At 51.2% G+C, this 27,377-nt stretch overlaps 1 protein-coding gene across 9 annotated transcripts in view; it reads left to right on the top strand.

The window, feature by feature from the left end:
- The first annotated feature begins 6,527 nt into the window (after nt 1-6,527).
- Nucleotides 6,528-27,377, top strand: part of NTRK3 (neurotrophic receptor tyrosine kinase 3) — a 403,447-nt gene continuing 382,597 nt past the window's right edge. For 6 of the 9 annotated variants that reach the window (XM_084773601.1, XM_084773600.1, XM_084773599.1 and 3 more), the window contains exon 1: nt 22,335-23,195. In XM_084773601.1, coding sequence (XP_084629727.1) covers nt 22,948-23,195 — 248 coding nt within the window. In that variant the 5' untranslated portion in view covers nt 22,335-22,947. Of the gene's footprint in view, nt 6,549-22,334; nt 23,196-27,377 lie in introns of those variants that run through there. The other 3 variants (XM_084773598.1, XM_084773597.1, XM_084773602.1) reach the window with 3 other exon arrangements.

Raw genomic sequence — 27,377 nt, 5'->3', positions numbered from 1 at the left:
TGGTAGCAATCCAAAGGGACAGATGGCTGACAGCATCCCACACTGTCTGTCCCTGCATCATGCCTTGACTTAACTTAAGACCCAGGATCTTATGGAGGATGGGGGCAAGGAAAAGCCCCAGAAGGACTAAGGTTATATTTCTGCCAACTAGGCAGAGGGTATCTCAAGATTGGACATGATGTAGGTGCTTAGTGTAAGTGTCTTGCACACTTAGAGTTACAGGGCCTTTGTGTTCACTCTGCATTTTCACTCATCTCTGCGAAGAGGAAGCCGGGAGACTAATACCTCAACATGGGGGTAGGATGAAGGACAGTCAGTTTCCTCTTCTGCCACAGTAACATGACTACACAGCGGGTGCATACATTCCGTGGCTCTGTGCCTGGAAAACGCTGAAGCCCAATGCACATGAGCCATCATCCTGGTTCTTGTGGCCAAGTGACAAAACCCTGGGTCCAGAGCTGGAACATAGCCCACTTAAGTCCAAGAGAATGGTCCTATGTGCCCAGAGCATTAAAGACTGTCTGGAGTTGCCGATCTGCTCCTCAGCACATGAAGATGATCTGTGTTCATTTCAGTGTTCTGAACGAAGTGTCATTTGGAGGAGATATTTGGCAGGATCTGGGGACATTTTTCATGGTCACTTCAGGTAGAGGAGGTGCTACTGGCATTTAGAAAGGTAAGGCTCATGGATGCTGTTAAAGATCCTGTAATGTACAGGGCAGTTCACCACAGAGATTCACCGCGCTCCAAATGTCAATAGTGCCAAGGTCGACATGCCCCAGTCTAGATGTTCGTAACAAACACAGGCCTACGGAGGCAATTTTAGAAACTTGTGTCCCCCTTTACTGCCTATGTCAGAATGGTGTCCTTCCCCGCACATTGGGACAGTGACAGTTTCTCATTGTGTTCCGGAGGGAGGTCTGGCTAAGTGGGTGATAGTTTTTGCTTTTTGTAAAATATGCATTTTATATACATATATGAAGGCACCATAAAAATCTGTGACTTATAGACCGAAAACATTGCCCAGTATAAAAGTGAGCTTCGTGTATTGGAAAAATATGGTTTCTTGACAGGCAAAAGGATGGTAAGACTCATGTCCAGGTTATGTACACTGGGACCCGTGATAGTGACTTTGGAGAACCTGAAAAGAAAATTCTAGAATGAGTTGTTGATACTGCCTCAGAATGGAGTCACCAGAAGAAGTCAAATATGATGAATGGGGCGAGGGAAGGATAGAAAGACCCAGAGAGGACAGGAGCTCCACAAGAAGAGACCAACAGACCCAGAGGAGCTTGTGGAGACTGAAGCACCAACCAGGGACCACACATGGACTGGACCTAGGCCCCCTACACAAATGTTTCCAATGGACAGCTTGGTCTTCATGTGGGTCCCCTAGTAAGGGGAACAGGGGTTATCTCTGACAACAACTCTGTTGTATGGTTTTTGATCACTCTCCCGCCCCCCCCCCCGGTGGGGCTGCTTTGTCAAGCCACAATACAAGGGGATATACTCAGTCTTGATGTGACTTGATATACTGGAATGGGGGAGGGTGAGAATGGGGGAAGCGGGAGGGTGAGTATGGAAGGAGAGAAGGGAGGGGGCTACGACTGGGATGTGAAGTAAATAAATAAATAAATAAATAAATAAATAAATAAATAAAAATTTTAAAAGATGAAGGATGGGCAGAAGCTGCAGGCAAGGAAACAAGACACTGATGCGTGTATTGGGGGGCAGGGGTACAGTTGGGGATGTTCTTGGACTATGCCCAAAAGAGGAACTGGAAGAGAGAGCTGGTTCCCATTACAGTCGGAAGGCAAGAGGTGAGAGGTGAGTAATGGGTTTGTGAGGAGAGGCAGAGGGGAGGTAGATAAGAGAGAGAGCCACTGCTGATAGACAGGAGGGGAAGAGAAAGAACGAATGACTTAGGTGGCCCGGGAGAACTTGCTGGCACAGTAGGTTCTCGGCCTTGGTTTGTTTTGTTGCCATCTTCCACACACATCTAGCCAACTAGCTTTGTACCCCAGACTGGCTGGCATAGGAGGACATGCCCGTTAAGTCCCCTTAAAGACAGGACATGGGAGGATGTGCAGGATAAGAACAAAGTCATGAGTTCAAGACCTAGTGGAGCACATGGAGGAGGACATCTGGCCCTCAGAAGCAACAGTCCATTGGGCTGACTAAGCCCACTCCTCCAGATAACCCCTCTGTGTTCAAGGTTATTGCTGTTTCTGTGCATGACAAAAACACGGAAAGGAGAGCCACAACCTCCCTTGGAAAGAGGCTGCAGAAGTCCCTGAGGATCCCCGAGAGAGGGCTGGGAGCCTGTGCATTGGGTTGGGAGCAGGGCTGGGGGAAAAGGGAAGGTGGCTCTCTCGTTCCTGCATGGCACTTGCTATTTCGGACCTACTAAAAGTCTGTTCCTCGTGGATCTCCGCTCTGATGAGAGTGACAAGACTTCTCGCAGCGATCTCTTTACTTAACCCCTTTTGCTGGGCCATCTGTTCACTACTCTGATGTATGCTTCTCCTCGGAGGAGCCATCAAATTATTCAGGCTCCTTCCCTGGCAGACGCTGATCTCCTCCCAGCTGCCCCTACCCCACACAGCCGAAGCCAAACCACTTGCCCACATCCTGAGTGACACGGATACTTGTGTGAATGTGTGTGTGTGTGTGTGTGTGTGTGTGTGTGTGTGTGTGTGTGTGTGTCCAGGGCAAGCAGATCATGAGCGAGTGAGGAAAAAAAAACCCAACCAAACAAAAAAACAAAACAACAACAACAACAAAACCCCAAACCAACACTAGAGATTCAGTTCAGTGCTCATCTTCACTATGGATTTCAGCTTCCCAGCTTACGCTTCAACTCCAACGCCTCCCCCAGGCTGGCTTTCAAAAATACCGTCTCCTGAGAGCCATGGTGCCTCCTGTTCTCTCATTATCAGTGAGGACCTGAGACAACCACTTGCTACCTCACAGAATACGCTAGGTCTTCTGGAACCTGGGGCGGGGTGCAGTGGTACCGAAAATTTTCCCCTCATACATTTCCTAATTATAAAATTCTGATGCCGAGTCTCCCCATGTCTCTCTCGATGTGGCTAGTTCTCTGGGCAGACCTAGAGCCGACTGCTGCTGCTGAGGAAGGCACGCCCATCTGCATGGTCCAAGGTGGTTTGTGCTCTGTCTTTGCGCTTGTATTTTAATTTTAAATTTAAGTTGAATCAATCGCGCGGGAGACTTAAACTTAGTCTCAAAGTGGCAGCAGCCACTGAGACACCTGAGAATAAGGGGAAAGGGTAAGGTCCGAGGATCTATAACAGAACAAACCCTCACGAACATGGTTTATCATCAGCAGAGTGAAAGCCGATCCAGGGCCCTGTCTCTGGGAAGCCCCCAGCCATTCTTTAGACGTCCAGCTACCTCTATCACCTTGGACTTTTTGAGTTCTTTATGGCCTAACTACACACACACACACACACACACACACACACCCTTTCAGGTCTGTACCCTGTGCATCCCAGGCAGAGGAACCTGCGTGGTGTTTGTCCCATCCTTCTCACACTCTCCAGCTCAGGAGGCATCAGGGCTGTGGGAAGTTTTGAATAATGAATGCAGCCAACAGGGGTGCTGGCTTTTTCCGTTCACTCACTGAGCGCCTGCCTGCCTTCCTTTGCCAGTGGGTGAGGCACACAGTCATCATCCACCCCAAGAGCCGATCTTCCAAGAGTGATCTTCCCTGGGTGAGAACAGGCCCCCACCCCCGCCTTTCTCCCTTCCCCTAAGGGAAGGAGGCTGAGAGCTGCCTGGGGGAGGCTGCAGAGCCATGCTTTGGAATCCCAAGCAGGGAGCCACAGTGACAGCAGCGAAGGTCCTTCCTTCTTTTCTTGTTTTCTAGCCAATATTTATTGAATTCCTCTTCCGGGTACTATGCTAAGGGGCATGTGTGCTTATTCCCCTGCTCATCCTAGGAGGTGATAGCAGGCCTGGGTTTTAGAGAAGCCCAGGACTCAGAAAAGCTAAGTGACGTGTCCCAAGCCAGCAGCCCATCTGTTTGATCTTAAAGCCCAAACTTTTACCAGAAGCATCGTCATCTCCTTGATTAGCAGGCCAGATGGGTACCTTTTCGGATGCCTTTGGAGGAAGAAAAGGAGTATGGACCAGCAGGGCTGTCAGCTTCTGCTAGTGCCCAGGAAACTGTCATTGAGCAGACATCCCTGAGTCAGTGACTCAAACGCGAAGGATGCTTAATCAAAGTTTAGTCTGACATATGGAGAACTGGCAGGAGATTCATTTAATATCACCTCATGTTTAAACCCTCACCCCTGTTTCTTTTTTCTTGGTCTCTTTCCAATCTGTCTTCATTGCCATCCTCAACCAGGAGGAGACCGAGCCAAGCTAAGCACTCAGAAAGGCACTTGCTGACTCCAGCTGCAAACTCAGGCTCTCTGAGGCCAGAGGAATGCAGGCAACTGCCCAGCAGCACCTGGGGACAGAGTTGGGAGATGGTCTACAATGACTGACGGTGGTCTTAGCCTTTGGCCTGTAGTGGCAATATGTGGGCGCTTCCTGGGACCTTGAATACTTCCCTAGTAAGGCTCCAGCACCCTTGCATCTCCACTGCGACTGGCTGTGACCCTCGTGCACTGGCCCGGGCTTACTCTCCGCTCCCTGTCCTGCTCTGCACTCTTCCGGACACAAGTTTTAGGTCTGGATCTCACTGCTTTTGTTATATGGTTTCTCGTTCCTATCGTGGGTAGTCTTTTCACTTTTGGAGTTCGCCTTCTGCCTTTGGGTGGAGAAATGGAGGTCCAGGAGTGGAGGAGCATGCAACAGCTGGGCCTAACAAAAGGCCCTAAGGAGTAAAAAAAGTGGCCGCTTGGCCTCTGCGCTTCCTTTTGTGGCCGGTAGGTGGTGCTAGATGCTAGCCCAGGCCCAGCTGGGGCCTTGGAGAAGCTAACTGCTCTTCTTCTGTCTTACAGGAAAAGAATTCGCCAGACGTGAAGAAGCTCTGATAGTAGCTGATTCGGGACACCGGAGGTGCTATGAGTATGTGGTTACTTCTTGTCACCAAGCTTTGCAGCCCTTAGAGAGTGCTCTCTTTCGAAACCGGAAACCAGGTAGAGGGGGGAGCAATTAGGCAATAGACATTTGCCTTTGTCCTTGCTAAAACATCACCCCTTGGGAGCTCAGAACAGGCTTTCTCGACCCCATTTGGGTCGTTAGAAAGACTAGAAACACAGACAAGTGCCCTTATCAGGATAGTGAGTGAGCTCTTACAGGTCATTCTCCTCTCTGCCTACTGAAGGTCTGGCACGCAGCAGGGGCTCACTAAGTAAATGAAGGACGGACGGAATGTGTCCATGGCTGGATGAGTTCAGAGTCTCCTCCTGGATTTACCCTCTGGATATACTCAGGAGTACAGTCAGTCTCTCTGCCTAGGGATTTTAGCAGTGGCCTACTAGGAAGGACGGGCCTTGGAGGTCACACGGCTGTAGCTGTGACCTTCTCACCTGTACGTTGAAGGTAATTCTTTTTCCTTCACTTCCTAGGCGTCTATTGAACGCCTACCATGTATTTAGCACATCTTTCCAAACCCCCAAATTTCCTGTCTACAAATATGCTCCTCAGACCAAAAAAAAAAAAAAAAAAAAAAAAAAAGGTGTGGTCTCTGGCTGTGGAGTTCTGGATATGGCTTAGCTCCCCAGTCATACAGAGCTCAGGGAAATGGGTACATTTCTGCAGTTGGCCAGTGAAAGAATGGAAAGATGGCTCTGTCTGGCAGGTGGCGGGTCTCAGTGCACATAGCCAGGGTAGACAGAGAGGACATTATCTATGCGGGTACATGAACAAGCGTTGAAATGGCTTTGCTGATATTTTTTTTCCTTGGGCCAAGACTCAAACTGCCGAGGTCATGGTTTTACTGAGGGCTTGAAGGAGGCAGGGCGGTCAGAACTCTCTTTGCCTGCCAGAAGTGGGAAAGGGGCGGGGCATCTGTGCGATCCTTAAACATCTGGAGTCAAAGAGAGCGAAGAGGTGAATCAGTGAGGCATGGTGTAGCTGGGATAAAAGCAAAGTTCTGTTAAAAAAAAAAAAGCCAGCTGAGGGAGGGAGATGAGGCTGCAGTGCTGCCCGCACAAAGACCTGGCTTCGCCAACCCCAGAGAGCACAACGCCACAAATATAAATGACTGATGGGGAAGCTCAGGTAAGAACTGAGCTCTGGGCTCTTCTGGTCACACACTCTTGGAACATTCTAGGGAACGTCTTTGGGATTTATTTAATAACAGCTCACATCGAAACCTTCACCAATGTTCCTTTCTCCCTCTGCGTGTGTCCAGTCTTTATTGCTATCTCCCAGCTCCAGAGCTGTCTTTTCAGTGACATGATGTGCTGAAATGAACGCCAAGGGGAGCAAACAGGACAAGGAGATTCACAACCAGCTCACACAAGAAACCACTGAAGAAACCAGGCTCGTTATCCTGGAGGAAACAAGACCTGGAGCCATCCCACTCGCCTTGGGATGAATACTGAGCAGACACCTTGTGGCTGGAGACGGTGAGTTCCCCAGAGATCTGTAAGGCCAGGATAGGGAGAGGGGGTGGATCCGAAGTTCCCACCTTTCCTTCCCAGCCTCACAGACCGAGAGCAAGCATCTCTCCATCCTTCTGTAGGCTGGAGCTTCCTCAGGGCCACTTAGCTGTAAATTCGAACAGCTGTAAGGGTCAGTGGCCTTATAGCCCCGCCCCTCCCACTGATTCTATGGTGCTGAACCTAAGCTCTTTGCTGAGCCCCGAGGGCTAATTAAAGCTGAATTCCCTTTGGCCTCTGGATAAGAGCAAGGTGAGCAGCAGAGACCCTGTGCTCTTGGCCCACAGAAAGCTCCAACTGCATGCCCTCCTAATCCCTTCCCAGGAAGAAGGTAGGTTTCCTATGTGAGCTGTGTCACCTTGAGCAAGTTAGACAACCTCTCCAAGCTATCCCCAGCATGGATGCCTGCAGACAAGCGACAGGTCACTTGACAGGGCCATTGATGGAAACTATCCTCTTCTGTTGCGGTATGAGGCTCTGACAACCAGAGGGTACCAAGACCAGGTCTATCCTCAGCCTCAAACCTTCCTCTGGGTGGAAAAGGTCCCTGAATATAGACTTTCAATACTAAAATATGGACGGTAACAAGCATTCAGGACAAGTTGGTTATTTTAGCTAGGGTCCCATCTTTCTCTCCCCTTGTCTCCTGGCTAATCTTGCAGTCGACACTAAGCTAAAGACACCTAGAGATAGATGTTGAGGACTGATGCTCTGTCAGCTCTTGCCCTCTCAGAGCTCAGTACCAGGGGCTTCTTCATCTCATTGGGATGAGCTTTCTATGCCCTTTCTCATCTGGCAACTTTTTACTGCCTCTAGAATTCCTTATCAATCTTTAAATTAACCTGGCACTTCTGTGTGAGGAGGAGGAGGAGGAGGAGGAGGAGGAGGAGAAGGTGGTGGTGGTGGAGGAGGAGGAGGAGGGGAAGGAAGAGGAGGAGGAGGAGGAGGAGCTATATGCTCAGGCTGAGCCTGCAGTCCCTGTAAACACTCTTGCTCCTGTGGTTTCTAGGTACCTAGGTCGTGTTCTCACAAATCCCCTATTCTTCCAGGACAGATAAAGTTGACATTGGGCTTAGTACATTCCCCCTGTCAACGACAGATGACATTCCCCAAGGCAAATCCCACAGGCCTTCACTTGAAGACTGGATCGAAAGATCACCCTGCTTGTTTTACAAGTTCTGTCCCTGGGACCCAAAGAAGGACTCCTCTGGGAAGGAAGTGGGGGGGGGGATGGGAAGGGAAAGAATAGGATATGTTCTTTTGTGGTTTAATTTCCTGGTTTTATGTCTCTATCTGTGAGATAGAGACACTGATGGAGCATGTGCTGGGTTCCAGTCTCTGGGGGAAATGCTGTGCCTTGGCTTCAAAAAACTAACTAATGTTTCTTGAAGGGTGAGAGGCAGAAATATACACAACAGCCCCTGAGCCCAGGAAGGCAGAGAGGCTGGCAGGAGACTCAGGGATGGGGGAGTGCTTGACAAAGAGGTGAGAATGCTCTGAGCTCTTATAGAGGTGGCATTCTGACCAGTGGAGGCTGTGGGGCCCAAGTACAAAGGCGTATAGAGGTGAGGAGGGAGACATGAGAGGCTACGGCCCAAGTGTGGCACACAAAGGTTAGCCTGTGGGCAGGGAAGGCTGTTAAAGGCAGGAAAGCTGGATCCAGGCAAGGGCTGGCAAGGGCATTGGAGCTGAAGGTGAAAATCTTACTGGTCTTAAATCAGGAAAGAGTGAGGGATTCCAGTCTTGTTTTGACAAAATGTCAATCCCCAGGACTTCTACCTTTTGCTGTCATTTCTTTATTCTTATTTTGCATGGAGTTGGGCCAGCCTTCTCCAATCAGAACAGCCTTGTCCTTTCCACACCTGGAGGAAGGCCTGGCTTAGGCCTAGGGAGGCTTTCCCCATTGGCTTCCCTCCACTCCTAGCCTGGGAGTAGCTGAGCCCCAGGCCAGGGCCAAAGCTCGGATTGGCTTTCTGTTCTGTCTTTGGGTGAGAGTTTGTTTCTCAATAGCTATAGGGTAGAAAGTTCAGCCTGGCACCTTGGCTCAGGAACAGCATCTCCCAGCTCCTCCTGCACCCTTCTTTTCCCTTGATTGCACTTTCTCCCTTCATGCTTGTCCCTGCCTGTCTTTCCTCTCTTCCTCCTTGGCATCACTCATCATTTTACCTGTTTCTCTTCTCTCTTCCTCTTCCTCATTCCTCCTCTTCCTTTCTCCTTCCCCCGCCTCTCTCTCTCTCTCTCTCTCTCTCTCTCTCTCTCTCTCTCTCTCTCTCTCTGTGTGTGTGTGTAAGTGTATTTGTGTGCACATGTATGTGTACATCAGAGGTCAACTTTGCGTGTTGTTCCTCAGGAGCCATTCCCACAGCCCTTCCTCTTTTTGGTATTTTTGAGACTGTGTTTCTCTTTGTAGCCTTGGCTGTCCTAGACTCACTTTGTAAGCCAGGCTGGCCTCAAACTCAAAGAGATTCACCTGCCTTTGCTGGGATTACAGGCAGGCACCACTACGCCTGGCTCCACCCCCTTTTTTTAAAGGCAGAATTTCTCATTAACCTGGAGTTCGCTGGCTGGTTCCCTGGACAATGAGCCCCAAGCGTCTATCTCTGCCTTCCAGTAGGTGAGATTTCAAACATGACTACCTTTTAAAACATGGAGTCTGGGGCATCAAACTTAGGTCCCCATCGGGACGATCTCCCTGTCCCTCTACCTGCTTTTTAAACCTGACAATGGAGGTCCTCTTCTCCTTGCCTCTGCAGAGTCCCACTGCTCCCAGGCCATTTTAGAGGTGAGTGAGACTTTGAGATCAGACAGACCCTTCTTGCTGTGTAACCTCAAGAAAGCAGCTTAAACACCCCTGCCATCACGGTCTTCATCCAGGAAAGATGGATGACAATAGAGACCTCCCCACATGGGAAATAGATTCTCTTATCACTCTGCCCCCATCAGCATATAAGCCTGAGCTATCCTTGTTCTGAGCCATTCTAACTCTCTCCTCCTCTTAGTTGTGGGTGAGAGGAGGGTCTCTGGACTTTTGAGGAGGCCAAGAGCTTCTGCTAGGAAGTGGTGCCCAGCCTAGTGGCATGATGCTCCTTGGTGGGCCTCTTTGGATGCTGCTAGCCTTTCATGTCTCCCTTCCTGGATAACAAGGGCATAAATGAAGAATTGTCAACACTCGTTTCTGTCCTCAGATGGACAGCTGTCCTGGCCCAGCCAGGTTTCATGCCTGTCTGCAGAAGCCAGGCTCCATAGTGCCAGGGTAGATGATGGACTGGGACTGAGGGGAGCTGCAGAGGTGCGTGGGGGAAGAGGCAGCATTTGCTATGGTGCCTATGTGTGGCCACTCTCACCCTCCCTGGTTCACCTGGCTGTGAGTCTGAAACTAGAGACTGGCAGACATGAGGACCCCAGGACTTTTCTTCCTATGATTGTAGGCTTCCGGGATGAAGTTGCATGCAATGGGAGAGGAAGGGTCTTCTGCTAGGATCCTAGGGCAAATAAGTCTCAATAAGAGCGAGCGGCTACTTCATGTCCTCTTCCATGGACTTACAGGGTGCCTGAAACAAAGGTGATGCCACAGGCTCTCAAGACGTAGGCAGGGTAGCCCTTCATTGGAGGCATTGCCTAGCAAATTTGTGTGTCTCGGGATGGAGGATCTTTTGAAATTTCCCTGCTTAATCCTGGTCATTTAATTAATTATGGAGAGGCTTTCAAGGTTTAGCTTACGTCAGCCTGTAATTCCCTATGTAGCCCAGGCTAACCTCAACTTCCCTAGTGCTCCAGGTGGTTTACTGGCATGAGCTAACACTTGCAGCTAAAGCTGATCATGTTCCAGTTAAGAAAATGCCACCCATGTGTGAGCGGACTTTGTCACCAGGATCTAAACCTAAGGTGGATGGCAAAGGATGAGGAGCCTAGCAGATAAAGGAATCAATGAAAGAAACGAATGGATGAATGAATGAATGAATGAATGAATGAAGAAGACTGTAACTCCCTTGGCTCTCCCCAGTGACAATAAATCTCCCCCTCTCATGTTAAGGATGATGGCTTTCTGCTTAGACCATGACAAAAGAGGCCTCGTCTGATTTTTGAGACAGGTTGTCACGTAGTTGGCCTTGAACTCACTATGTGGTCAAGAGAGATCATGAGGCACTGCACTGCCTCTGTTTCCCCAGTGCTGGGATTACAGTAATATGCCACCCTCACCTGATCTGATCAGAAGTCAGGACTTCTGCACACCAGGCAAGCACTGTACCGACTGAGCCACACTTCTAGCCTCCCAGTCTGAGTTTTTCCTGGTCTTTGGTAGTTGCCTTGTCATCCTCACAGGATCCTTCTGAGGGGTGGGTCAAGAGAACATCCCAGATCTGCCTCAGTTCAACCTCATAGTCAGCCAGAGGGAAATAGGAGGCTTTTCTGCCCATTGGTCCTCAGCACGGAGTCAGCAAATTGGCCATCCTTAGGAAAGGTCAGCTGAATCAGCCCCCCTCCCCCTGCAAGAAACGTGCCTGGTATTTTTAGAAGCCTTTCAAGCTCCTGAGATCAGCAGGACACATTCCGAACCTTTGCTTGGCCAACCCCAGCCCCAGCTCAATCCCAGAATCCCAGATCTGCCTGGGCCAGGCCAGGCCAGCCCCAGGCCAGTTCTGCCCAGACACACGTTCTCATGGTTCAGGCAAGTTAGAGAGGAGACAGCTGTGTGAGAGGAAGGGTTCAATCCAGAGAGGCCAGGTGGGCAAAACCTGATATCCTTTAGACAGTACAATATGACCTGATATCCCAGCTATTTTACTGTTCAGTTTATTATCTGGCCCTGAGAAAGCCCCGCCCTACACCCCATATTATTCCCAGCTGTGCAGTGGATAAGTCATACCTACAGATCCATTTAGAGGAGAAGCAGGATAAATAGAAATTCAATCAACAGCCAAAAGTGCTGTACTCTGCTGAATTCTCGGGAAACTCTTGTAAGGCCTGGATGAGGTTGTGTTAGAGAATTTTGTGTTCCTTGGAAAGAGGTACTTAGAGAGATGATGTCATAAAAATCTGCCATGTAATGAGGCTGGGCTAAAAAGGTGTCTTTCCATTTGAGGAGGGAGGTATGCGGTCTAGGAGGGGTTGGGACACAAGGTTCTGAAAACTCTAGCCAGAGTCTATTACTTGTCCTATTTTTTTTTTTAATAGGTTGGGGAGGGACATGGTAATAGAGAGGTCTTTGGCTCTGGTCCTCCCTCGCTGGCCTTTGGGACATCACTTAGTCATCTTGGTCCTCATTATTTACCTATAAAATGGCAGTGATGGAGAAGAAGCTCGGAACTAAACATACTCTGAAATTGGTCAGTTTCCATGGAGGGGGGTTGTGGCCAGAGTTCCTCAAAGGTGTGAGTATCTTCAACATGACTTACAGCCTTCAGGGGATGCTCTTTTGTCCCCCGGAGATGTTTCAAAACACGAAGTTAGGTCAAAACATAAATGATCATATTGTACAGTGGAAGGAAACACTTCTATGCATCTAAAAAGGAAAAATATGCGTCTTTAAAGATGCTTCGTCCCTTCCTAACCTCTGTGTCCTCTTTGACCCTTGGAGGCTTCAGAAGAGTCTGAAAATCATGGGGCTGGGTTACTCTCTAAGGCCTTTTAAATGTCACCATTGTATAATTACGAGATCTGTAATATTATTATTCCTATTGTTTTGAGTAGGTGTGTGAGCAGGCGGGGCTTGTAAATAAACTGACCTCTTAGGAAGGTTTAGTATTTTCTTGGCTCTTCTTGGAGTCTCTGGACTGGGAGCTGCCAGTGCTTTAAAGTTGCAAGGAGGCGGACTGTCAGCCTGGGAGGGTGGGGAGGGGGATGAGAAAAGTGGGTGTTGAGGGAGTGGGACTGATATCAAAAATGTTCCATTCTGTAATGCTTGTGTCCATTAATGGGTTAAAATCACTGCTTCTAATTCAGTCTGGCACAGGGAAAGGAAGTTTGCCTGACCCTGACAGCTTTCCTAAATGCGGCTTTTGTAGCGTTGTATTGGTAACCCTTGTATTGGTTAATTTTCTTTCTGCTGTGATAAAATGCTCGACAAAAGCAACTTAAAGAAGAAACTACTGCTTTAGATTAGTTCGTGGTCTGAGGGGAAGACGACGTAGCAGTGGGCACATCAGGTGGCTGGTGACCCTGTGGGTGGCTGGTGACACTGTGACCATCTCCACAAAGTGGAAGGGCGTGTGCTGGTACTCAGCTGACGTCTTCCCATTTTTATTCATATTAACTTGGCTCCTAGGCCATGGCATGGTGCTGCCCAAATTCAGGGTGGGTCTTTCCTCCTCCTCGGTTAAATCTGTCTAGAAGAGCTACTGCAGACACACCCAAAGGTGTGACAGACCAGATGACAATGAGGATTATCACATCTCCAATCCCTGCCATTGTCGTCTTCACCCGGCACATCTCTTGTACACCTCTCTGCCTGCATCTTTCTCCCTGGCACGCACCTACAAATACACACCCAGCCCCCTGTGGTTGCTCCTGCCCTTGTATCCAGATTCCTCCATAACTGTTCTCCCACGCTCACCTGCCCTGCCCCACACCTGCAGACTGCACCATAGCTGGAGGCTCTCAACCTTCTCAGTATATGCCCCAATGGGCCCACAGGTGGCAAATTCACTCCCCACCCCCCACCCCTTAGATTTGCCATCTCTCTGTCACTGCCCATAGCCTCCCCCAGACTTCAAGCACACACTTGCTCACCTCGAGTAAGATCAAAAATAAACTCGCCCTGGAACCTGTTCAAAGGCTAATGCGCCTCCTCTCTTCACTATTGATTTGTTTATTACAGATGCCTGGGTAGGATATTCGATGTGGCCGCTGTGTCAGGGCTACTTCAACAGTCCTTGCCCTTTGCTGGGAGCAAGCTGGCCTGCCGGAATCTTGGGACAGGCTTGCGAGGGCCCTAGGAGAGCACCACCCATGAGAAAACTTTGGACTGGCAAGCTTGTGTTCCCAGCTTTAAAGCCTACACTAGTCCTGGCTCCCTCTAGAAATCATAGCCATGTCTCCTCTCCTGCTTTTTATTCCCTCTAGCGATAGGCTTTCTGTGGGGATACAAAGAGACAGCTCCCCTGAAAAGCAAGACAGTGTCCCTTTTCCTTCCTACCTCACTAGGGGGCAGCTTAATGTAGGAAGTGGTTCAACTGTCTAGAAAAAGTTAGGCTGAAGGCTCCTCTGAGAGTACACCTGCTGTGTAACCCTGGACAAGTGACTGAGCCTCTCTGGATCTGCTTTCTAACCCATAAAGGAAAGCATCCGTGTGGATTTAAGGACATCTTTCGTAGAAGCCAGTCACTGCTTTGTGGTCACAACTGTCACCTTAATCCTTTTCACTGTCATCTTGCCTGTCCTGCATAGGGATGGCTTGCTATGGCCCAGCCTCTGGATGACCCACTATAAAACACAGCAAAGCAGTGAGCCTTGCGGGGAAACTATGAGTTCTTCACAAAAGGCACTAGATCCCTTTTGGACATAGACCTCCCAGTTCTTCCAGCAGAGGATGGACACGAAAGAGTAAGGTAGCTTCTGCCAAAGGAAGTAGGAGCATGTGTCTGTCACAGCGCATCAGGACATCTGGGGAAATACTCCCGGCCTATCTTTCATGGACCCTGAGAGTGATTTCTTATACTTGAGACCTGGAAGAGATGCAGTGTCCCCAGCTTTGGGATGTACCTGGCTGGTTGGATGAACCCGTGGTACCTGCAGTGTATGTTTTCAGGCTGGCTATGTATGACCTTTTCAAACTGCACACTCACCAGCAACCCTGGGAACTGACCAGCCCCCAGCCAGAGCTCAGTGTGGCGGCTGGTTCACACCTTCTCTCCCTTCCCCACCCCCATCCCGGAACTCCCTGGGCTGGGCTTTTTGTTCCCTGGTTCCCAGGCAGTGCAGCTGGTGCTGTAGGCTGGGGAGGGGGTGGAGGACGCAGCAGAAAGTCTGTGGGAGGGAGCTGTCTCCTAGTTCCAAAGGCGAGCAGGCCTGTAACTGCCCCCTCCTCCCAACGTGATGCTTCCCTTAATTCCCACAGCGGAGTCTTAGTCTCAGCAAATAAGGTTAATTTCCTGCCGCCCGCCCCCCCCCCCCCCCCGCCCCGCCACCATTTGTTCATGATAGCTACTTAAATGTGTGTAAGCTGCTCCTAGTAATTGTCAGACCTGAGAGAAAATTAGAGCAGATTTGGTATATTCGTATTTTTTTTTTTTGAGTCCCAGATCTGTTGGCAAATATCTGGTCTCTTTTTCTCTGAGCCTGATCTCTTCGGTCCTCCTTGGAGTGGTTGGATTCCTTTTCTGCTTACGGTGAGGATGGAGGCCGGTTTGAAGATAGCCTCATGTGGAGGCCATAGAGAACAGTAGAAAAGAGGAGGGCTTTGATGTGTCAGATTCGGGCTGAGTATGCACCCTGAGTTAATGCAGCTTCTAAACTACATTGCAAGGAAGTATCTGGGAAGGATGGCTAGGGGCGTTCTCGTCAGGTGAGGAGGTGTCCAGGTCGTCAGCTGGCAGGTGCAAGAGCTGGAGTTTGAACTACTTACATTTGCCTAGGGTTCAACCACTACACACTTCAGTTCTCCTGAGAAGGAAGGTGGGTGGGTGGGGGGGTGCTGGGAGGGTTGGGGGCTGGGTGGGGGGTGCGGAGGGGGTGATACCTGCTATGAATGGGAAGCCTTTTCCTTGACTTTCCATGCCTGAGCAATCATCTGGTTAAGTGGATAGATGGGTAGTGGTTAAGGAGGAACATGCTAATGGAATATAGAGAGGGTCTTAGTGTCTATGTCCTGTAAGCTGGGATTAGTGGCTGCCGTGTGGGTAGTGATGAATGTTCCCAGGTTATTTTCATGTGTTACCGGTATTGATCCTTGTGATCACGAGTGCCCTAAGTTATAGAGAGGGAAGTGTCATATCGGAGAAGCAAAGTTGCCAGCTCAACGTGACAAGGCCCAATATGTTCTCACTGCTAAATGAGTGGATTAGTATAGAGCTGGGCCTGAAAGCCAAAGGCTCAGGGCCAGGTCAGGGGGAAGGTGTGATGCAGGCTTCTTGGTGGGGAGCAGGTGCATAGAAGGTCAATGTGTGGGGGTGGTGGTGATGGCAGAGCAGGAGCCTGGGAGCTGAGCAGGAGTGAATAGGGTTGGCAGAAGAAGTATAACAGGGTGCAGTGGGGACCCCAGGAGTTAGGGAGGGATGAATTGGGATGCATGGTTCAGAGGAAAGCTTTGGTTGTTTGCAGGGATGGATGAGGCCTCTGTGGTAGCGATGTTAGACCTGGGCTGTGACACAGGATCAGGCAGGAAGTGAACTAAAGGTACTGTTCTAGCACCTACTCTTTCCATTCTTCTCCAGACTCTGAGAGTAGAGCCACCAGCTTTTTGCATCTAGAAGCCCCATGGTATCTCCCTAGTCATGGTGATGCCTGTCATTCTAGGACTGGGGAAGCGGTGAGTCCAAGGCATTCAACCCTTTCCTAGCTTCTCAAGTAAACCCACATGAGGTTTCAGGCAATTAAAACTTCCATTCGTCATCATCTTCCCGAATGTGTGCTGTCTATTCTGGAGATAACAGTAAGATAGGCTCTGAGAAAACATAGGAAGCCACAGGGCCTGTCCCTCCTTGTCCCTGCTGGCACCCTCTTGGTCCCTGCTGGTACCCTTTTGGCCCTTGAGGACATAGACATGGAACTCTCTCGTGTGTGGGGGGAGACAGAGACTTGCAGGGGCATAGAGCACCTGTCCGCTTATCTACGTCTACAGAGTCCCTTAGCCTGTCCTCGGCACTACTTTGAGGGGGTTGGCTAGTCAGTACAGATACTTTGGCACGATCATGAACTCCAGGAAACTTACATTTTAAAGCCTGGAATAGAAGGAATGTACCTTTGGGGATCAGGAAGGCTCCCAGACTTTTCTGCCCCTTTGTCAGCCTTGGTTCCCTCCTCTGGAGGCAGAAGGCTCTGTACCTCTGGATGTCCTTGGATGGAATCAATGAAGAGCTAAATGGCTGGGTGATCCTAGGAGAGTTGCTTGTCTACAGCAGAGAGTGGGTGTGAGCGCACCTGGAAGCTGGGTGTCCCCCCAAGCCTCTTTATTCTCTCTAGTTCCTGTCAATAAGCTGCCATATAGCCTGTTCTGGGAAACTCACTCCTTGACTTTACTTTTTCAGAAACAGAGTACAGAGTGAGAGTGGCTTCTTTCCCGAATGCCCCACCCACCAGCATCATCTACCGGTTGCTGTGTACAGTAGGGCATCTTTTTATCTGCTGGGGCGGGACCTGGGTCTACGGTGACACACGGGCTGGTGGCAGTTACTCTCATGTGCAGGCCCTGCTCACTCTGCTGCCCTGGATTCTCAACCTCACCCAACTGTTCACAGCTTATAGTGACTCAGCAAGGGTTATCTTCTACAGTAGAGGCCATTGCTGCCTTTCTTTCTTAGCTGGAGCAACAGACAGGTGACTACTGGCTTGGGACAGGAACACGTATCTGTTGGGGGGTGGGGTGGGCAATGCAGTCCTGTGTACTGTGCCTGCTTCCCCAGGGCCCCAGAACTTGTCAGATGCCCCCTGGCGGCACACAATTCTGAGGTTTGGAGTAGAGTTGCAGGGCATTATGAGTGTTGTGCTAGCATTCTCACAGCACTGGCAGTGGAACTCACAGGCTTGCCAGGACCTTCTGTACAACTGTAAGTGAGGGGAGTGTTGGGGAGGCGATGGGTTCCACCATCAGTGGGCGATAGCCGCTGAAATGTCCAGACTGGGGCAGTAAAGCCCTTAGGAACTCTAAAGAAGCATGCAAAAGCCAACATGGCATGCTTACTGTAGGGCAGGCATTGTTCAAAGTAGCTTACTACACTATCTCCTGAGCACCTTGTGAATTAAACTGTTATAGAAGTAGAAATTGAGGCATAGAGCCTGTATCGTAGACACTTATGGGAGGTAAGTTCAACTCTTGGTCAGTCGCATGATGCTATATTTAGTCTCTTTATAGCTTTCTACTCTTTGGGTCCCCAGAGTTGGATCACTTGAATCCTGTAGGATTTAAAGAACTTGATTTAAAAGAACTTGAAGGCATGGCCACATCCAGAGTGGGGAAGATCTAGGGAGCTGTGATTCTGAAGTATGGGGAAATAACTGAGGTACCCTGCTCAGATAAGAGGTAGGAGGAGGGAGGCAGTCGGCCCTGTATTTTGTAGAAAAGATGGTGGGTCAGCATCAGCACCAAAATGGAAGCATTAGAGAGGCTGGCTTCATCATTTCAAAAGGAAGATGATCCAAGGAATGGGGCTGCTTGGAAGAGCATGGAAGGTTTTGGGTGACACTGAACTTCCTATCCCCGAGGATGTTCAAGCAGGGGTGGCCTGGGAACCTGTACCAAGTGGCTCTGGGTGATGTGGGAGATCTGTTTTAGCCAAGGTAGGCTGTGGGTCTGACATTCGGGGCAGATAGAATCTGGGTGCAGAGTCATCCAGACTTCAGCAGGAAAGCCAAGAAATCTAAGGAATCTTCTTCAACAGACAGGAGCAAAAGACAAGGGCACTCCCCACCAGATCCAGAACTGGGGTGTCCTATGCTTGTATTTTCCTGCTTTGGGTTTTTTTTTTTCTTAACTTTCTACCATCACAGATTCACTTTAAGCATCCAGGTATGGCTGAAATTCTCTCCTTGGCCTCTGACCTTAGGAATAGCTTTGTGTGGTGTTTTCAGTCTCCAGCCAGGCCTCTTGCACTGGCATCTTGAGCAGCCCTCCTCTTCTTCTAGCGTGAGGTGAGATGAACTCCGTCTCTTCCATACAGCTCCTCAGAACAGCAAGTTCTTCAGAGCCGGGTCTTCCCACTATCTTCTCAGGAGATCCTTTCAATTGCCTCTCAGGACCACAGCTCCTTTCTCGGCTCCCGCTTAGAGACTGGATCCTACATCTGCTCAAGCTGGGCAGTTGTGCAGCATAGCTCCTTCAGACTTACACTGTAGGAGTAAGACAGTGGGTGGATCCATAATGCTTAGGGGCTGGCCACATCCCAGAGATATGACTGCTGACCCAGAAGTGGGGGTCCATTGGAAAAAGGGGATGTGGCAAGGTGCAAATGGTGACCAGTGGGAGGTCCTAGAAAGCAATGGTTACTGGGGATCAGCATGCCATCTCTATGGCTTTCTGGGTTTCTACTTCCTTCCCTGGGTGCAGGGACTTTGAGCTGCTGTGAATCCCTCCTTGACAGTCAAGCAGAAGTTTTGGGCATTCATACATCTGGAGCAGGTTCCTTTAAGAGACAGGTGTTGATTTCTCTCTTTTAGGGAGAGTAAAACTGCTGTGTTGTGTCCTGTCAGGTGGCCCTATGTGACCCATGTGGTTGGAGACTTCCTTGGTACCTTTGGAAGCCCTTGGAATCTTCTTGAAACCCTTGCATCTGCCATGCTGGAAAAGCTTTCTAGAGCTTTCTGGTTTTTTTTTTTTAACAGGAAAACAAACAAACTTTGTTCATTCTTGTCTCTTCTTGGTCAGCAGGGAAGGGGTGTGTGTGTGCACTGGCGAGCTTTCTCATTTAGGAAACTCCATCTGGCAGCAGAGAAGATGGGGACAGATTATCCTGACTGTCTGGATGCTCAGATGAGTCATCTCTCCAGGACACAGAGGCCACATACTGGGAATTCAGGATGATATTGACAAGTCATTCTTCCTTGTCAACTAGGACATTCTTAGCAAGATGATAAGACACCCCAAATGCTCTGGGTACCGTTTGACTGAGAGGGGGGTGTCTATGACAGAGACTTTGTCCTATTCCCTCTCACCCAACTCTGGATTACTTTGGATGGTTTTCTGTTGGCTGTAGGAGCTCCGTGGGCAGTGAAATTATAAAGGTCTGCTTTGTGTGTGTGCATGCTCGCGCACATGCATATTCACGTGTATGCACATGTATGTGGGTGTATGTGGAGTCCAGATGTTGACGTCTGGTATTTTCCTTGATTGCTCCCTACCTTAGTTTTTGGGGCAGGGTCTCTCACTGAATGCTGCTGGCCAGCAAACGCCAGAGGTCCTCTTGTCTCTACCCCTAGCAGTGTGTATTGCTAATGCTGAGCCTTCATGCTTGTGTGGTCAATACTTTATTGACGACAGCCATCTTGCCAGTCCCAAAAGTTCTGTTTGGGCTAACACTGGATGCTACTGTAGACCCACCTGCAACCCCTTTTCCTTCCCAGTGTTCCTGGTTCGAGCCAGAGGGGCTCTGAAGCTGCCCCTCCCCCCATGCTTGTCAGTCACCTGGGGCAAGGCGGGGCGGGGGTGGGGGTGGGGGCGGCAGAGAACTTCTTAAAATGCTTGGTTTGAGAAGTCTCCAGTGGGGCCTGAGGAGCCTGTATTATCACAAAGCTTTCAGGGATTGTGGACACCACCAGTTAGAGGAGAGCAAAGATCTGGCTCAGTGTGGCCATTTCGTGGATTTGAAAGCTGAGGCCCAGAGTGCAAGTCCATTTGTCCATGGTCATAAGCAGAGCACTGCTCTTTCCACTTGCTGTCTGTCCATCTACAAGCAAAAAGAGCCTTCTTTGCTTACTGCTTTACTTCCTGAGCAGGTGTAGTTGCTCCTTCAAGCCTCCAGCAGCGCCATACCTTAGTCCTACACCACACTGTCAAGAATGAAAGGTGTCTTGTCCCATCAGAGTCCCCTGCTTCACTGCATCATGAATTTGTACTCTCTGAAGATGTTTCTGAAGTTTTGTTTCTAAACCACCTAACCTATGGATAGCTACCTTTCCTTGCAGGAAGCATGTGAAATAATCCCATGCCTTAAAAAAAAAAAAAAAAAAAAAAAGAGGGTGGAGCACCCTTTAAGATACAACTGTGTTTAGCTGTCTTTTGGAGCTCTGCTAAATCCACTCAGGCAGTCAGCTACTCTGTCTCCCCTGGGAGGGTCTGGGAAATGCACCCTGTTTCTCCTCTGCTATCTCCCAAGAGAGGCCAAGCTCCAGAGTGTTGGCTACACCTTAGTTTCCCTGCCTCGCAGAGAACCCAAAGTCACTCAGAATGGCACTTGGAGTGTTAGGGAGATTCCCAGTGGACAAGGACACCAGGGACTGGCCTGGGGCCAGTAGAAACTGGTTTGAGAGCTGTCTCCACTCTGTCCCCTCCTGCTGGCGGGAGGGCAAAATGCCATTCTGGGGACAAGGCCATCATGGCGACAGGGTGTAAAAGTCTCACTGGGCCTAAAGGAAGGCAGAAATGTAATGGGAAGTTGGGGCAACTGCCTTTTATAGGCATGTTCTTTTCTTTCCCCCTTTCATCCAAATTTACTCCAGCCGAAAGTGTTAAGGCAAGACATCGGGTCTGTCTGTGGATGGCATCAGGGGCAGGCTAGTGGCACCGCAATACCCCTCCCCCCATCTTGCCTGCAAGTTGCATGACCTGCATTGGAATCCACCAGGGGCGGGGGAGAATCCTTTCAGATCCTGGATGCAGTTGAATTCAATGTATTTTGCTTCCTTGCCTGCCCTCACCCAAGCTTGGGGAGGAGAGCGCTGCTTTCTTCTGTGTGTGAATGCTGTAGTGTGTCTGCCGGCTCGGACTCCTCTAACCCTTTCTTCTCCTTTCCCACAGCAAAATCCTAGGCTTTTTCAGGAAATAGCATGCATTTGGCATATTTACATTTACATTTTATTATTTTCTTTTAAAAACAATCCTACCAATGCAAAAAGCCGGGGATATACTCTCCCGGCCGGGTCCAAACTTGCCACTGAAGGCTGCACCTGTTTTGAGCCCCTACCAGGAAGGGGTGTTTGTGGGGGGAAGGAAAGAGGGAGGTTCTGTGCCCCCCGAATCTAGAGAAAGCAGTCCGCCCCCCCCCACCCGGCTGCCAGCTCAGTGCACCCGAGGGCTGAGCCCAAGAAGCCGGCCTCTGACAGTGCTTGGTGTAGTCTTGCCAAAAAATGCCCTTTGCATCTCAATTTCCAGGCGGTTTCTTTCGGTTGCATCGCTCTCCCTGGGCCACCTCAGTCCTGCAGGCGCTCCTTCACTTCTCCGTGGGGAGGTGGAACCCAAAACGCACTGCCAAGAAGGAGCAGTGGACTCGGGGGCACCTAGTGTGCCAAGCCCCGCAGTCCCCTCCCAAGCCAACCCAGCTCCCGGAACTCTCGATTACCCAAATGAGTGTCATTCAAATCTAGGTCTGCACGTCTGCGGCCGGCGTCCCTGTCTGCCTCGTTCGGGTTCCTGTGCGCTCCTGTCCCCCCCGTCACTGTCCGCGAGCCTGCACCCCTCACCCAGGCTGGGGAGCACCCCGGGTCACCTCGGCCGCGCTCATTTCTCTTCCTCCCGCGGAGGAGATTGCAGCAAAACCGGGCAGCACGAGGGCCAAAAAGTGGAAGGGAGAACGCCTTTCGTGTCACGCAGCCAGCTTGCCAACTCTCCCTCCCCAACGCCGACCCTCGGAATCCCAACTGCAACTTTTTCCCCTCCGTCTCGGTTTCCCTTCGGCTGCGGCGAGCGGGCTCGGGGACGCTAGGCGTGGAGCGGGCGGGCAGCGGCGCGGCTGCGGGTGGCGGTACCGGCGAGAGCCGCGAGCCGGCGAGTGGGTGGGTGGGTGGGGAAGCAGGAGGGAGAGGACGGGCGGGGAGAGAAAGGGGTGTGGGGAGGGGAGGGAGGGGGAGATTCCGCTCTCCTGCCTCACCCAGCCCGGGCGGGGGGGGGGGGGGGGAGGAGGCCGCGACGAGGGAGGGGAGGAGGGAGGGGAGGAGGGTGGGAGGGAGCCGAGGAAGACGCTCCGATAACCCGTGCGTTTCGTAAGGCTCGGAGCACTTGTACATTTCTGCAGGCGCGTAGCGAGCCATTCGCGGCGGCTGCTGCAGCTCCGACTGCATCTTCCTCCTCCTTCTTCCTCCAGCTCCGCGCGTGTGTATGTGAGTGTGTGCGAGTGTGTTTTGCAGGTGTGTCCGTTTTAATTCTGTCCAGGAGGTGGGACTTGGTGACTTTAGCACCATTTTTTCTTTTTTTATTATTATTATTTTTGCTTTCCCACCGTCTGTTGTTGCAACCCTGCAAAGTCTCGGAGTCGGAGAGCGCGCCTCGTTTCAAGAGCTCCTGGACCCCAGAAGCCGGCGAGCGCCGAGCGGGCCACCATGCCCGGCAGACCGCGCCACTAGGCGCTCCCCGCGGCTCCTACCCGGCGGCAGCGGCGGCAGCGATGGTTTCCGACGCTAAAGGATTTTGCATCTGATCGCTCGGCGTTTCAAAGGCAGAGGCCCCCCTCCCCCTTCCCCCTCCCTCGCCGTCTTTGTTTCCTTCCCCCCCTGCTCTCCCCTCTCCCCCCCACCCCACCCCCTCTCCTCTCCACCTCCTCTTTTTTAGAAGCAGCGATCGGAGATGGATGTCTCTCTTTGCCCAGCCAAGTGTAGTTTCTGGCGGATTTTCTTGCTGGGAAGCGTCTGGCTGGACTATGTGGGCTCCGTGCTGGCTTGCCCTGCAAATTGTGTCTGCAGCAAGACTGAGATCAATTGCCGGCGGCCGGACGATGGGAACCTCTTCCCCCTCCTGGAAGGGCAGGATTCAGGGAACAGCAATGGGAACGCCAGCATCAATATCACGGACATCTCAAGGAATATCACTTCCATGTAAGTCAGGCGGCTGCCCAGCGCCGTTCCCCCACCCCCCAAGCTTAGAGTCTCCCTCTTGCCCTCCCGCGGCCCGGTACCGGCCCTGCGCTCCCCAGCTCGCCTCTGCTCGCAACCCGCTGGGTGCGCGTCAGGCTCGCCTTGGCTCGGGAGATGCTGAAGGGCTGTGTGTTCCAGGTGACAACATGCCTAGCCAGGCGTGATCCGATGATGCTGGTGGGCCCCTCTCCCAGGAGAGGACCCTTCCGGGCGTAGGGCACACAGGGCCCAGCTTCTGTCCCCGCCCCCCACCCTCTGTCGGCTCGTTTCGAGGTTGCGAATTGGGTTCTTTGCCCCCCACTAAATAGCAACAGTTTGGCCACGCTCAAGTGGAATAAAGTAGAGGCGGCTCGTTTTCCTGACAGGCGGTGGCAGATAGCGGCAGCAGAGGCAAAGCTTAGCCCAGGCGGGAAGGTGACAGCTAGGGACTGCTTAAGAACCAGTCTTGATTTTTTTTTAACTGTTTCCTTTTGGAGACAGCAAAACATGCCAATAAGTAAACAAGTTGGGAGCTGGCTGCTCCTGAGGAGACTTCGGAGGTGTTCAGGCCGTCATGGATGCCTACCTCTTTGGTTTTTCTTTCCCTTGCCGCCCTCTCCAACACCATTTTGGGCATTTCCAAGACACCCCCTCCCTTTCCCACCCTCATCTGCATCTGGGCGCCTACAGACCCTTTCCTGGCTTGGGCTTCCGTAACTGCCCAGGATAATTCTGAGTCAGGCTGCTAGAGGGAGGGGAGAGAGGGGGACCTGTGTTTTGGGAAGGGGGATGAATTTTCTTCCACAATTTTGCAGTTCCGTTTATTTCGAAAATTGAACTCCCAGCGGCGTTTGCCTGCTTTGCCCCGTCGGAGTGGGACCTGTGGTGGTGGCCTGCTCTTTTCTTGTTGTTGTGTTTCTTTGGTAGGGATGGGGGGCCAGAGGCCTGCCAGGGAGCTAGAGGAAGAGCTCTGGCATCAGGACCCTGCACAGCCTTTCTTTTATCCCTCAGCCAGGTGACCACCACCCGGGGCTGCCCCAGAAGGGTGTGGATAGCCCTGAGAGGTTCAGGAGACAGCTCCTTGCTTTTTTGCCTCATGACTCCCATCCCTTGGGAGCCCCAGGACTGGGTGGTATGGTGGCCAGGCTCTGAGGGAGGCATTTAGGGTAGCTCTTTGCCTTGGGGATAGGCTAGAGCAAGAAGGGACCCAGTGTGCTGTGGACACTGTCCTCTCAGTGTGTGTCTTCTCTTTGCTCCAGCCATTGCCTCCTCCGGGGCTACAAAGCCTGAAGGAACTGCAGTCTTGTGCTCCCCCAAAGCCCATCAGCCGTCTTGGTTTAAGGGAGACAGCTTGTGGTCATGCAGCTTATACTTTGAGGGGGATGGACAACCCCCGCAGATGCCCCTGACTCCTGGCCCAGGAGACAAGCCTGACCCATCTCTTAGCTATGCTATCCACTTCTCACCATCTCCAGCCTGGCAAAGGATCATCAGATAGACAGCCAAGGGGAAAGGAGGAGAGAGAGGAGGGCAAGGGGAGAGCCTCTACTCCCTTGCAGGCCACAGTGTATGTCTAGAGTCTCTGAGGATGCTGGGAACGAGGTCTGGAGGGGGAAGCTCGTACCTGGTACCTGGAAGTGTACCATCTGGGGGCCCCTGGTGGGAGGGATGGATGGGGAGAGCTTAGTAGTGGCTTGTGCTCTGGAGCCGGGCATGGAGATTTTCAGGTGATTGGATGTGGCAAGGGTTGGAGAGTTTGGGAGCCAGTGAGCTGTGTCTGGCTTGTTCTCCGCATCAAGGATGTGTATATCCCCGGGAACCCTCAGGGAGGCAGGGTTGGCCACAATCAGATAGGCTCTTTATGGTCACACAGGGGTGTCACGCTTCCAAATATGAGGCTTGGGAAGCAGTTCCACAGGGAGGAATGGGATTGTTTTTTTTTCCCCCCTGGGGACACTGGGGAAAGGAGGAGACACAGTTGTCCTCTTGCTCCCTTCTGGCATTAGAGGAGAGTGTCTGTGGAGATCCAAGCCGGGAGTGGACTGGGAGTCCTTCTGTGTGCGTGCTTTGGACTCTCTCCTAAATCCATCAGATACCAAAGAGTAAGTGGTAGGGAAGGGCAGAGGTCAGGGCTTGGATGACCCTTCCTCACCCCATCTTTCCCCTAGTGTCCTGTTATGTCTGTGTCTGGTATTGACTAAACTCAGGAAAAGGTCCAGCCTCCCAGTCCAGAGACAGAGAGAGAAAGAGAAAGCCTCAAGGTGGGAGAGGAGTCATGCTCATCCAGGGAAGAGCATGCCCTGGTCTCAACTTACCCCTTAAGACACGGAAGATTAAGGGGAACATGGTAGCCTTTCCCAAGCCTATGGTCTGATTCTAGCGTTGAATACTTGTCTGTGCAACATATATCCCAGGCCTACTGGAAGAGGTGAGGCTTGAAGGCCAAGAGGAGCACAGGGCGGCGGAGGCGGGGGGGGGGGGCAGCCTTAGCGTGGCCCAGAAAAGTCTCCTTTGTGGTATATGTGTCTAGAAATGCAGGGTCAGGAGGGTCACTGCCCGTGAGTGCTGGGTGAGCGCTGGGTGAGCGCTGGGTGATGGCATGCCATTGGACAGATTCTGGGCATAGAGAGATAGCTTTTCGGGCTCCTCTAAAGTGTCCATCCTCTGAGAGTGAACTCTTTGTGCCGAGGTTTTAGAAAGACAAGAGTTGTTTCCTGGTGGCCCTAATTCCTGGCATGGTGGCTGCACCCATCCAGAGCTTTGGGTAAAAGAGATTCTACCTCCTCAGCCACTTTGTTAATAGAGGACGGATTCAGCTGCGAGGCATCAGGGCAGAAGTGTTGGTCTCGCTGCCATCCAGTCATGGTCCAGCTGCTCCAAAGAGTCCTCCCTCCCAGAGTCCTCCCTCCCTTCTGTTCTCTTTCTGTTCAAAAGAGCAATCCTTTTGCTACCGTGGCTCTTAATACACCATAAACTCATCCAGAAGGGGCCATGGGCGGCCACACCCAACCAGGCTCTGACGTCACAAAGGCAGGAAGGTGGTGGCCAAGATGGTGGGTTGTCTAGGCGGCCTTCTTAGGCCAGGCCTACAGAGTTGCATTGGTTTGGGATGATGTGTCTTTTGAATGGTTGAAAGAGGATGGAAGTAGACAGATGTTCTTGTGATCAGTTGACTGGGCTTGTAAAGACCATGTACTCTTGGCCGGGGCCACTGAGCCACCATCTGTTTATCAGCCTGAACTGCCACAGGGTTCAAAGTGTTTGTCAGGTTTTTAGTTTCTCCAGTCCCCTTTCCCTCAGAGACTCTCTGCTGGCTGAAGGGTCATCTGGGGGCTCTGTCCTAGAGACTCCTTGGTATTAAGGATGACCCAGCCTTGACAAAGGCCAGTGATAACTGGGATCCTAGCTAAAGTATGAACCAGTGCCTTAAAGGCTCCAAGGCCTTAGTAGTTGGGTGAAGTGTTCCGAGCCCCAGGGTTGGCATTAAACCTGAGAGAGGTAGGCAGAGGTGAAACAGGTCTTGGAGGTGCTATTTGGAAGAGAAATGGTTATAGACACTGGATAGAGCTGTTTCTAGGAGGAAAGCTGGGGCCCTGGACTTGTCTGGTGGCAAGACATTATACTGAGGCTTGGTTGTTGGTGGGTGTCTGCGTGTCCCATGATCCAGAATCCCCAGCTCCAGTATGCCCAGCAAGTTAAGCTTCCATAGTACCCCTGGGACCATGGACATCAGCTCTGAGGCTACTTAGGCACTGAGAACATCATAGTTTGAGCTAATCCAGTGGAATCCAATGGCTTTGGCTTTGAGATTACTTGTACAGTAGGCTTAGGAGGGCTGAGCTCAAATCCGGGAGATTCCTTGGGGTCCTGCAGGGTTTTGGCTGCTCTCTATACCCTGCCTTGAGACTCTGCCTGTTGATCCTTCATGTCTGGAAAGGATGATGGCCCCACCTCAGATGAGTCTTGGGTACATGGTCTGTGAGTATCCATGTCTCTTCCTGTGTATGGCCCTTACCAGTGTCATGACATTTTCACCGTGACCTGGGGTTCCTGTCTCAGGTGCTCCATTGAGTGGCTCTTGCAGGGATCATGTGTCTTTGGGGGACAGTGGCAGGCTAGGAGTAAGAAAAGAAGAGGGCACAGTGAGTTATAACCCAGCTTTCC

The sequence above is a fragment of the Acomys minous genome (assembly GCF_964271855.1).
Source record: "Acomys minous genome assembly, chromosome: 2".
NCBI classification, from domain to species: domain Eukaryota; kingdom Metazoa; phylum Chordata; class Mammalia; order Rodentia; family Muridae; genus Acomys; species Acomys minous.
The sequence above is the reverse complement of the archived record's forward strand: the minus strand, read 5'-3'. Positions and strand labels throughout refer to the sequence as shown.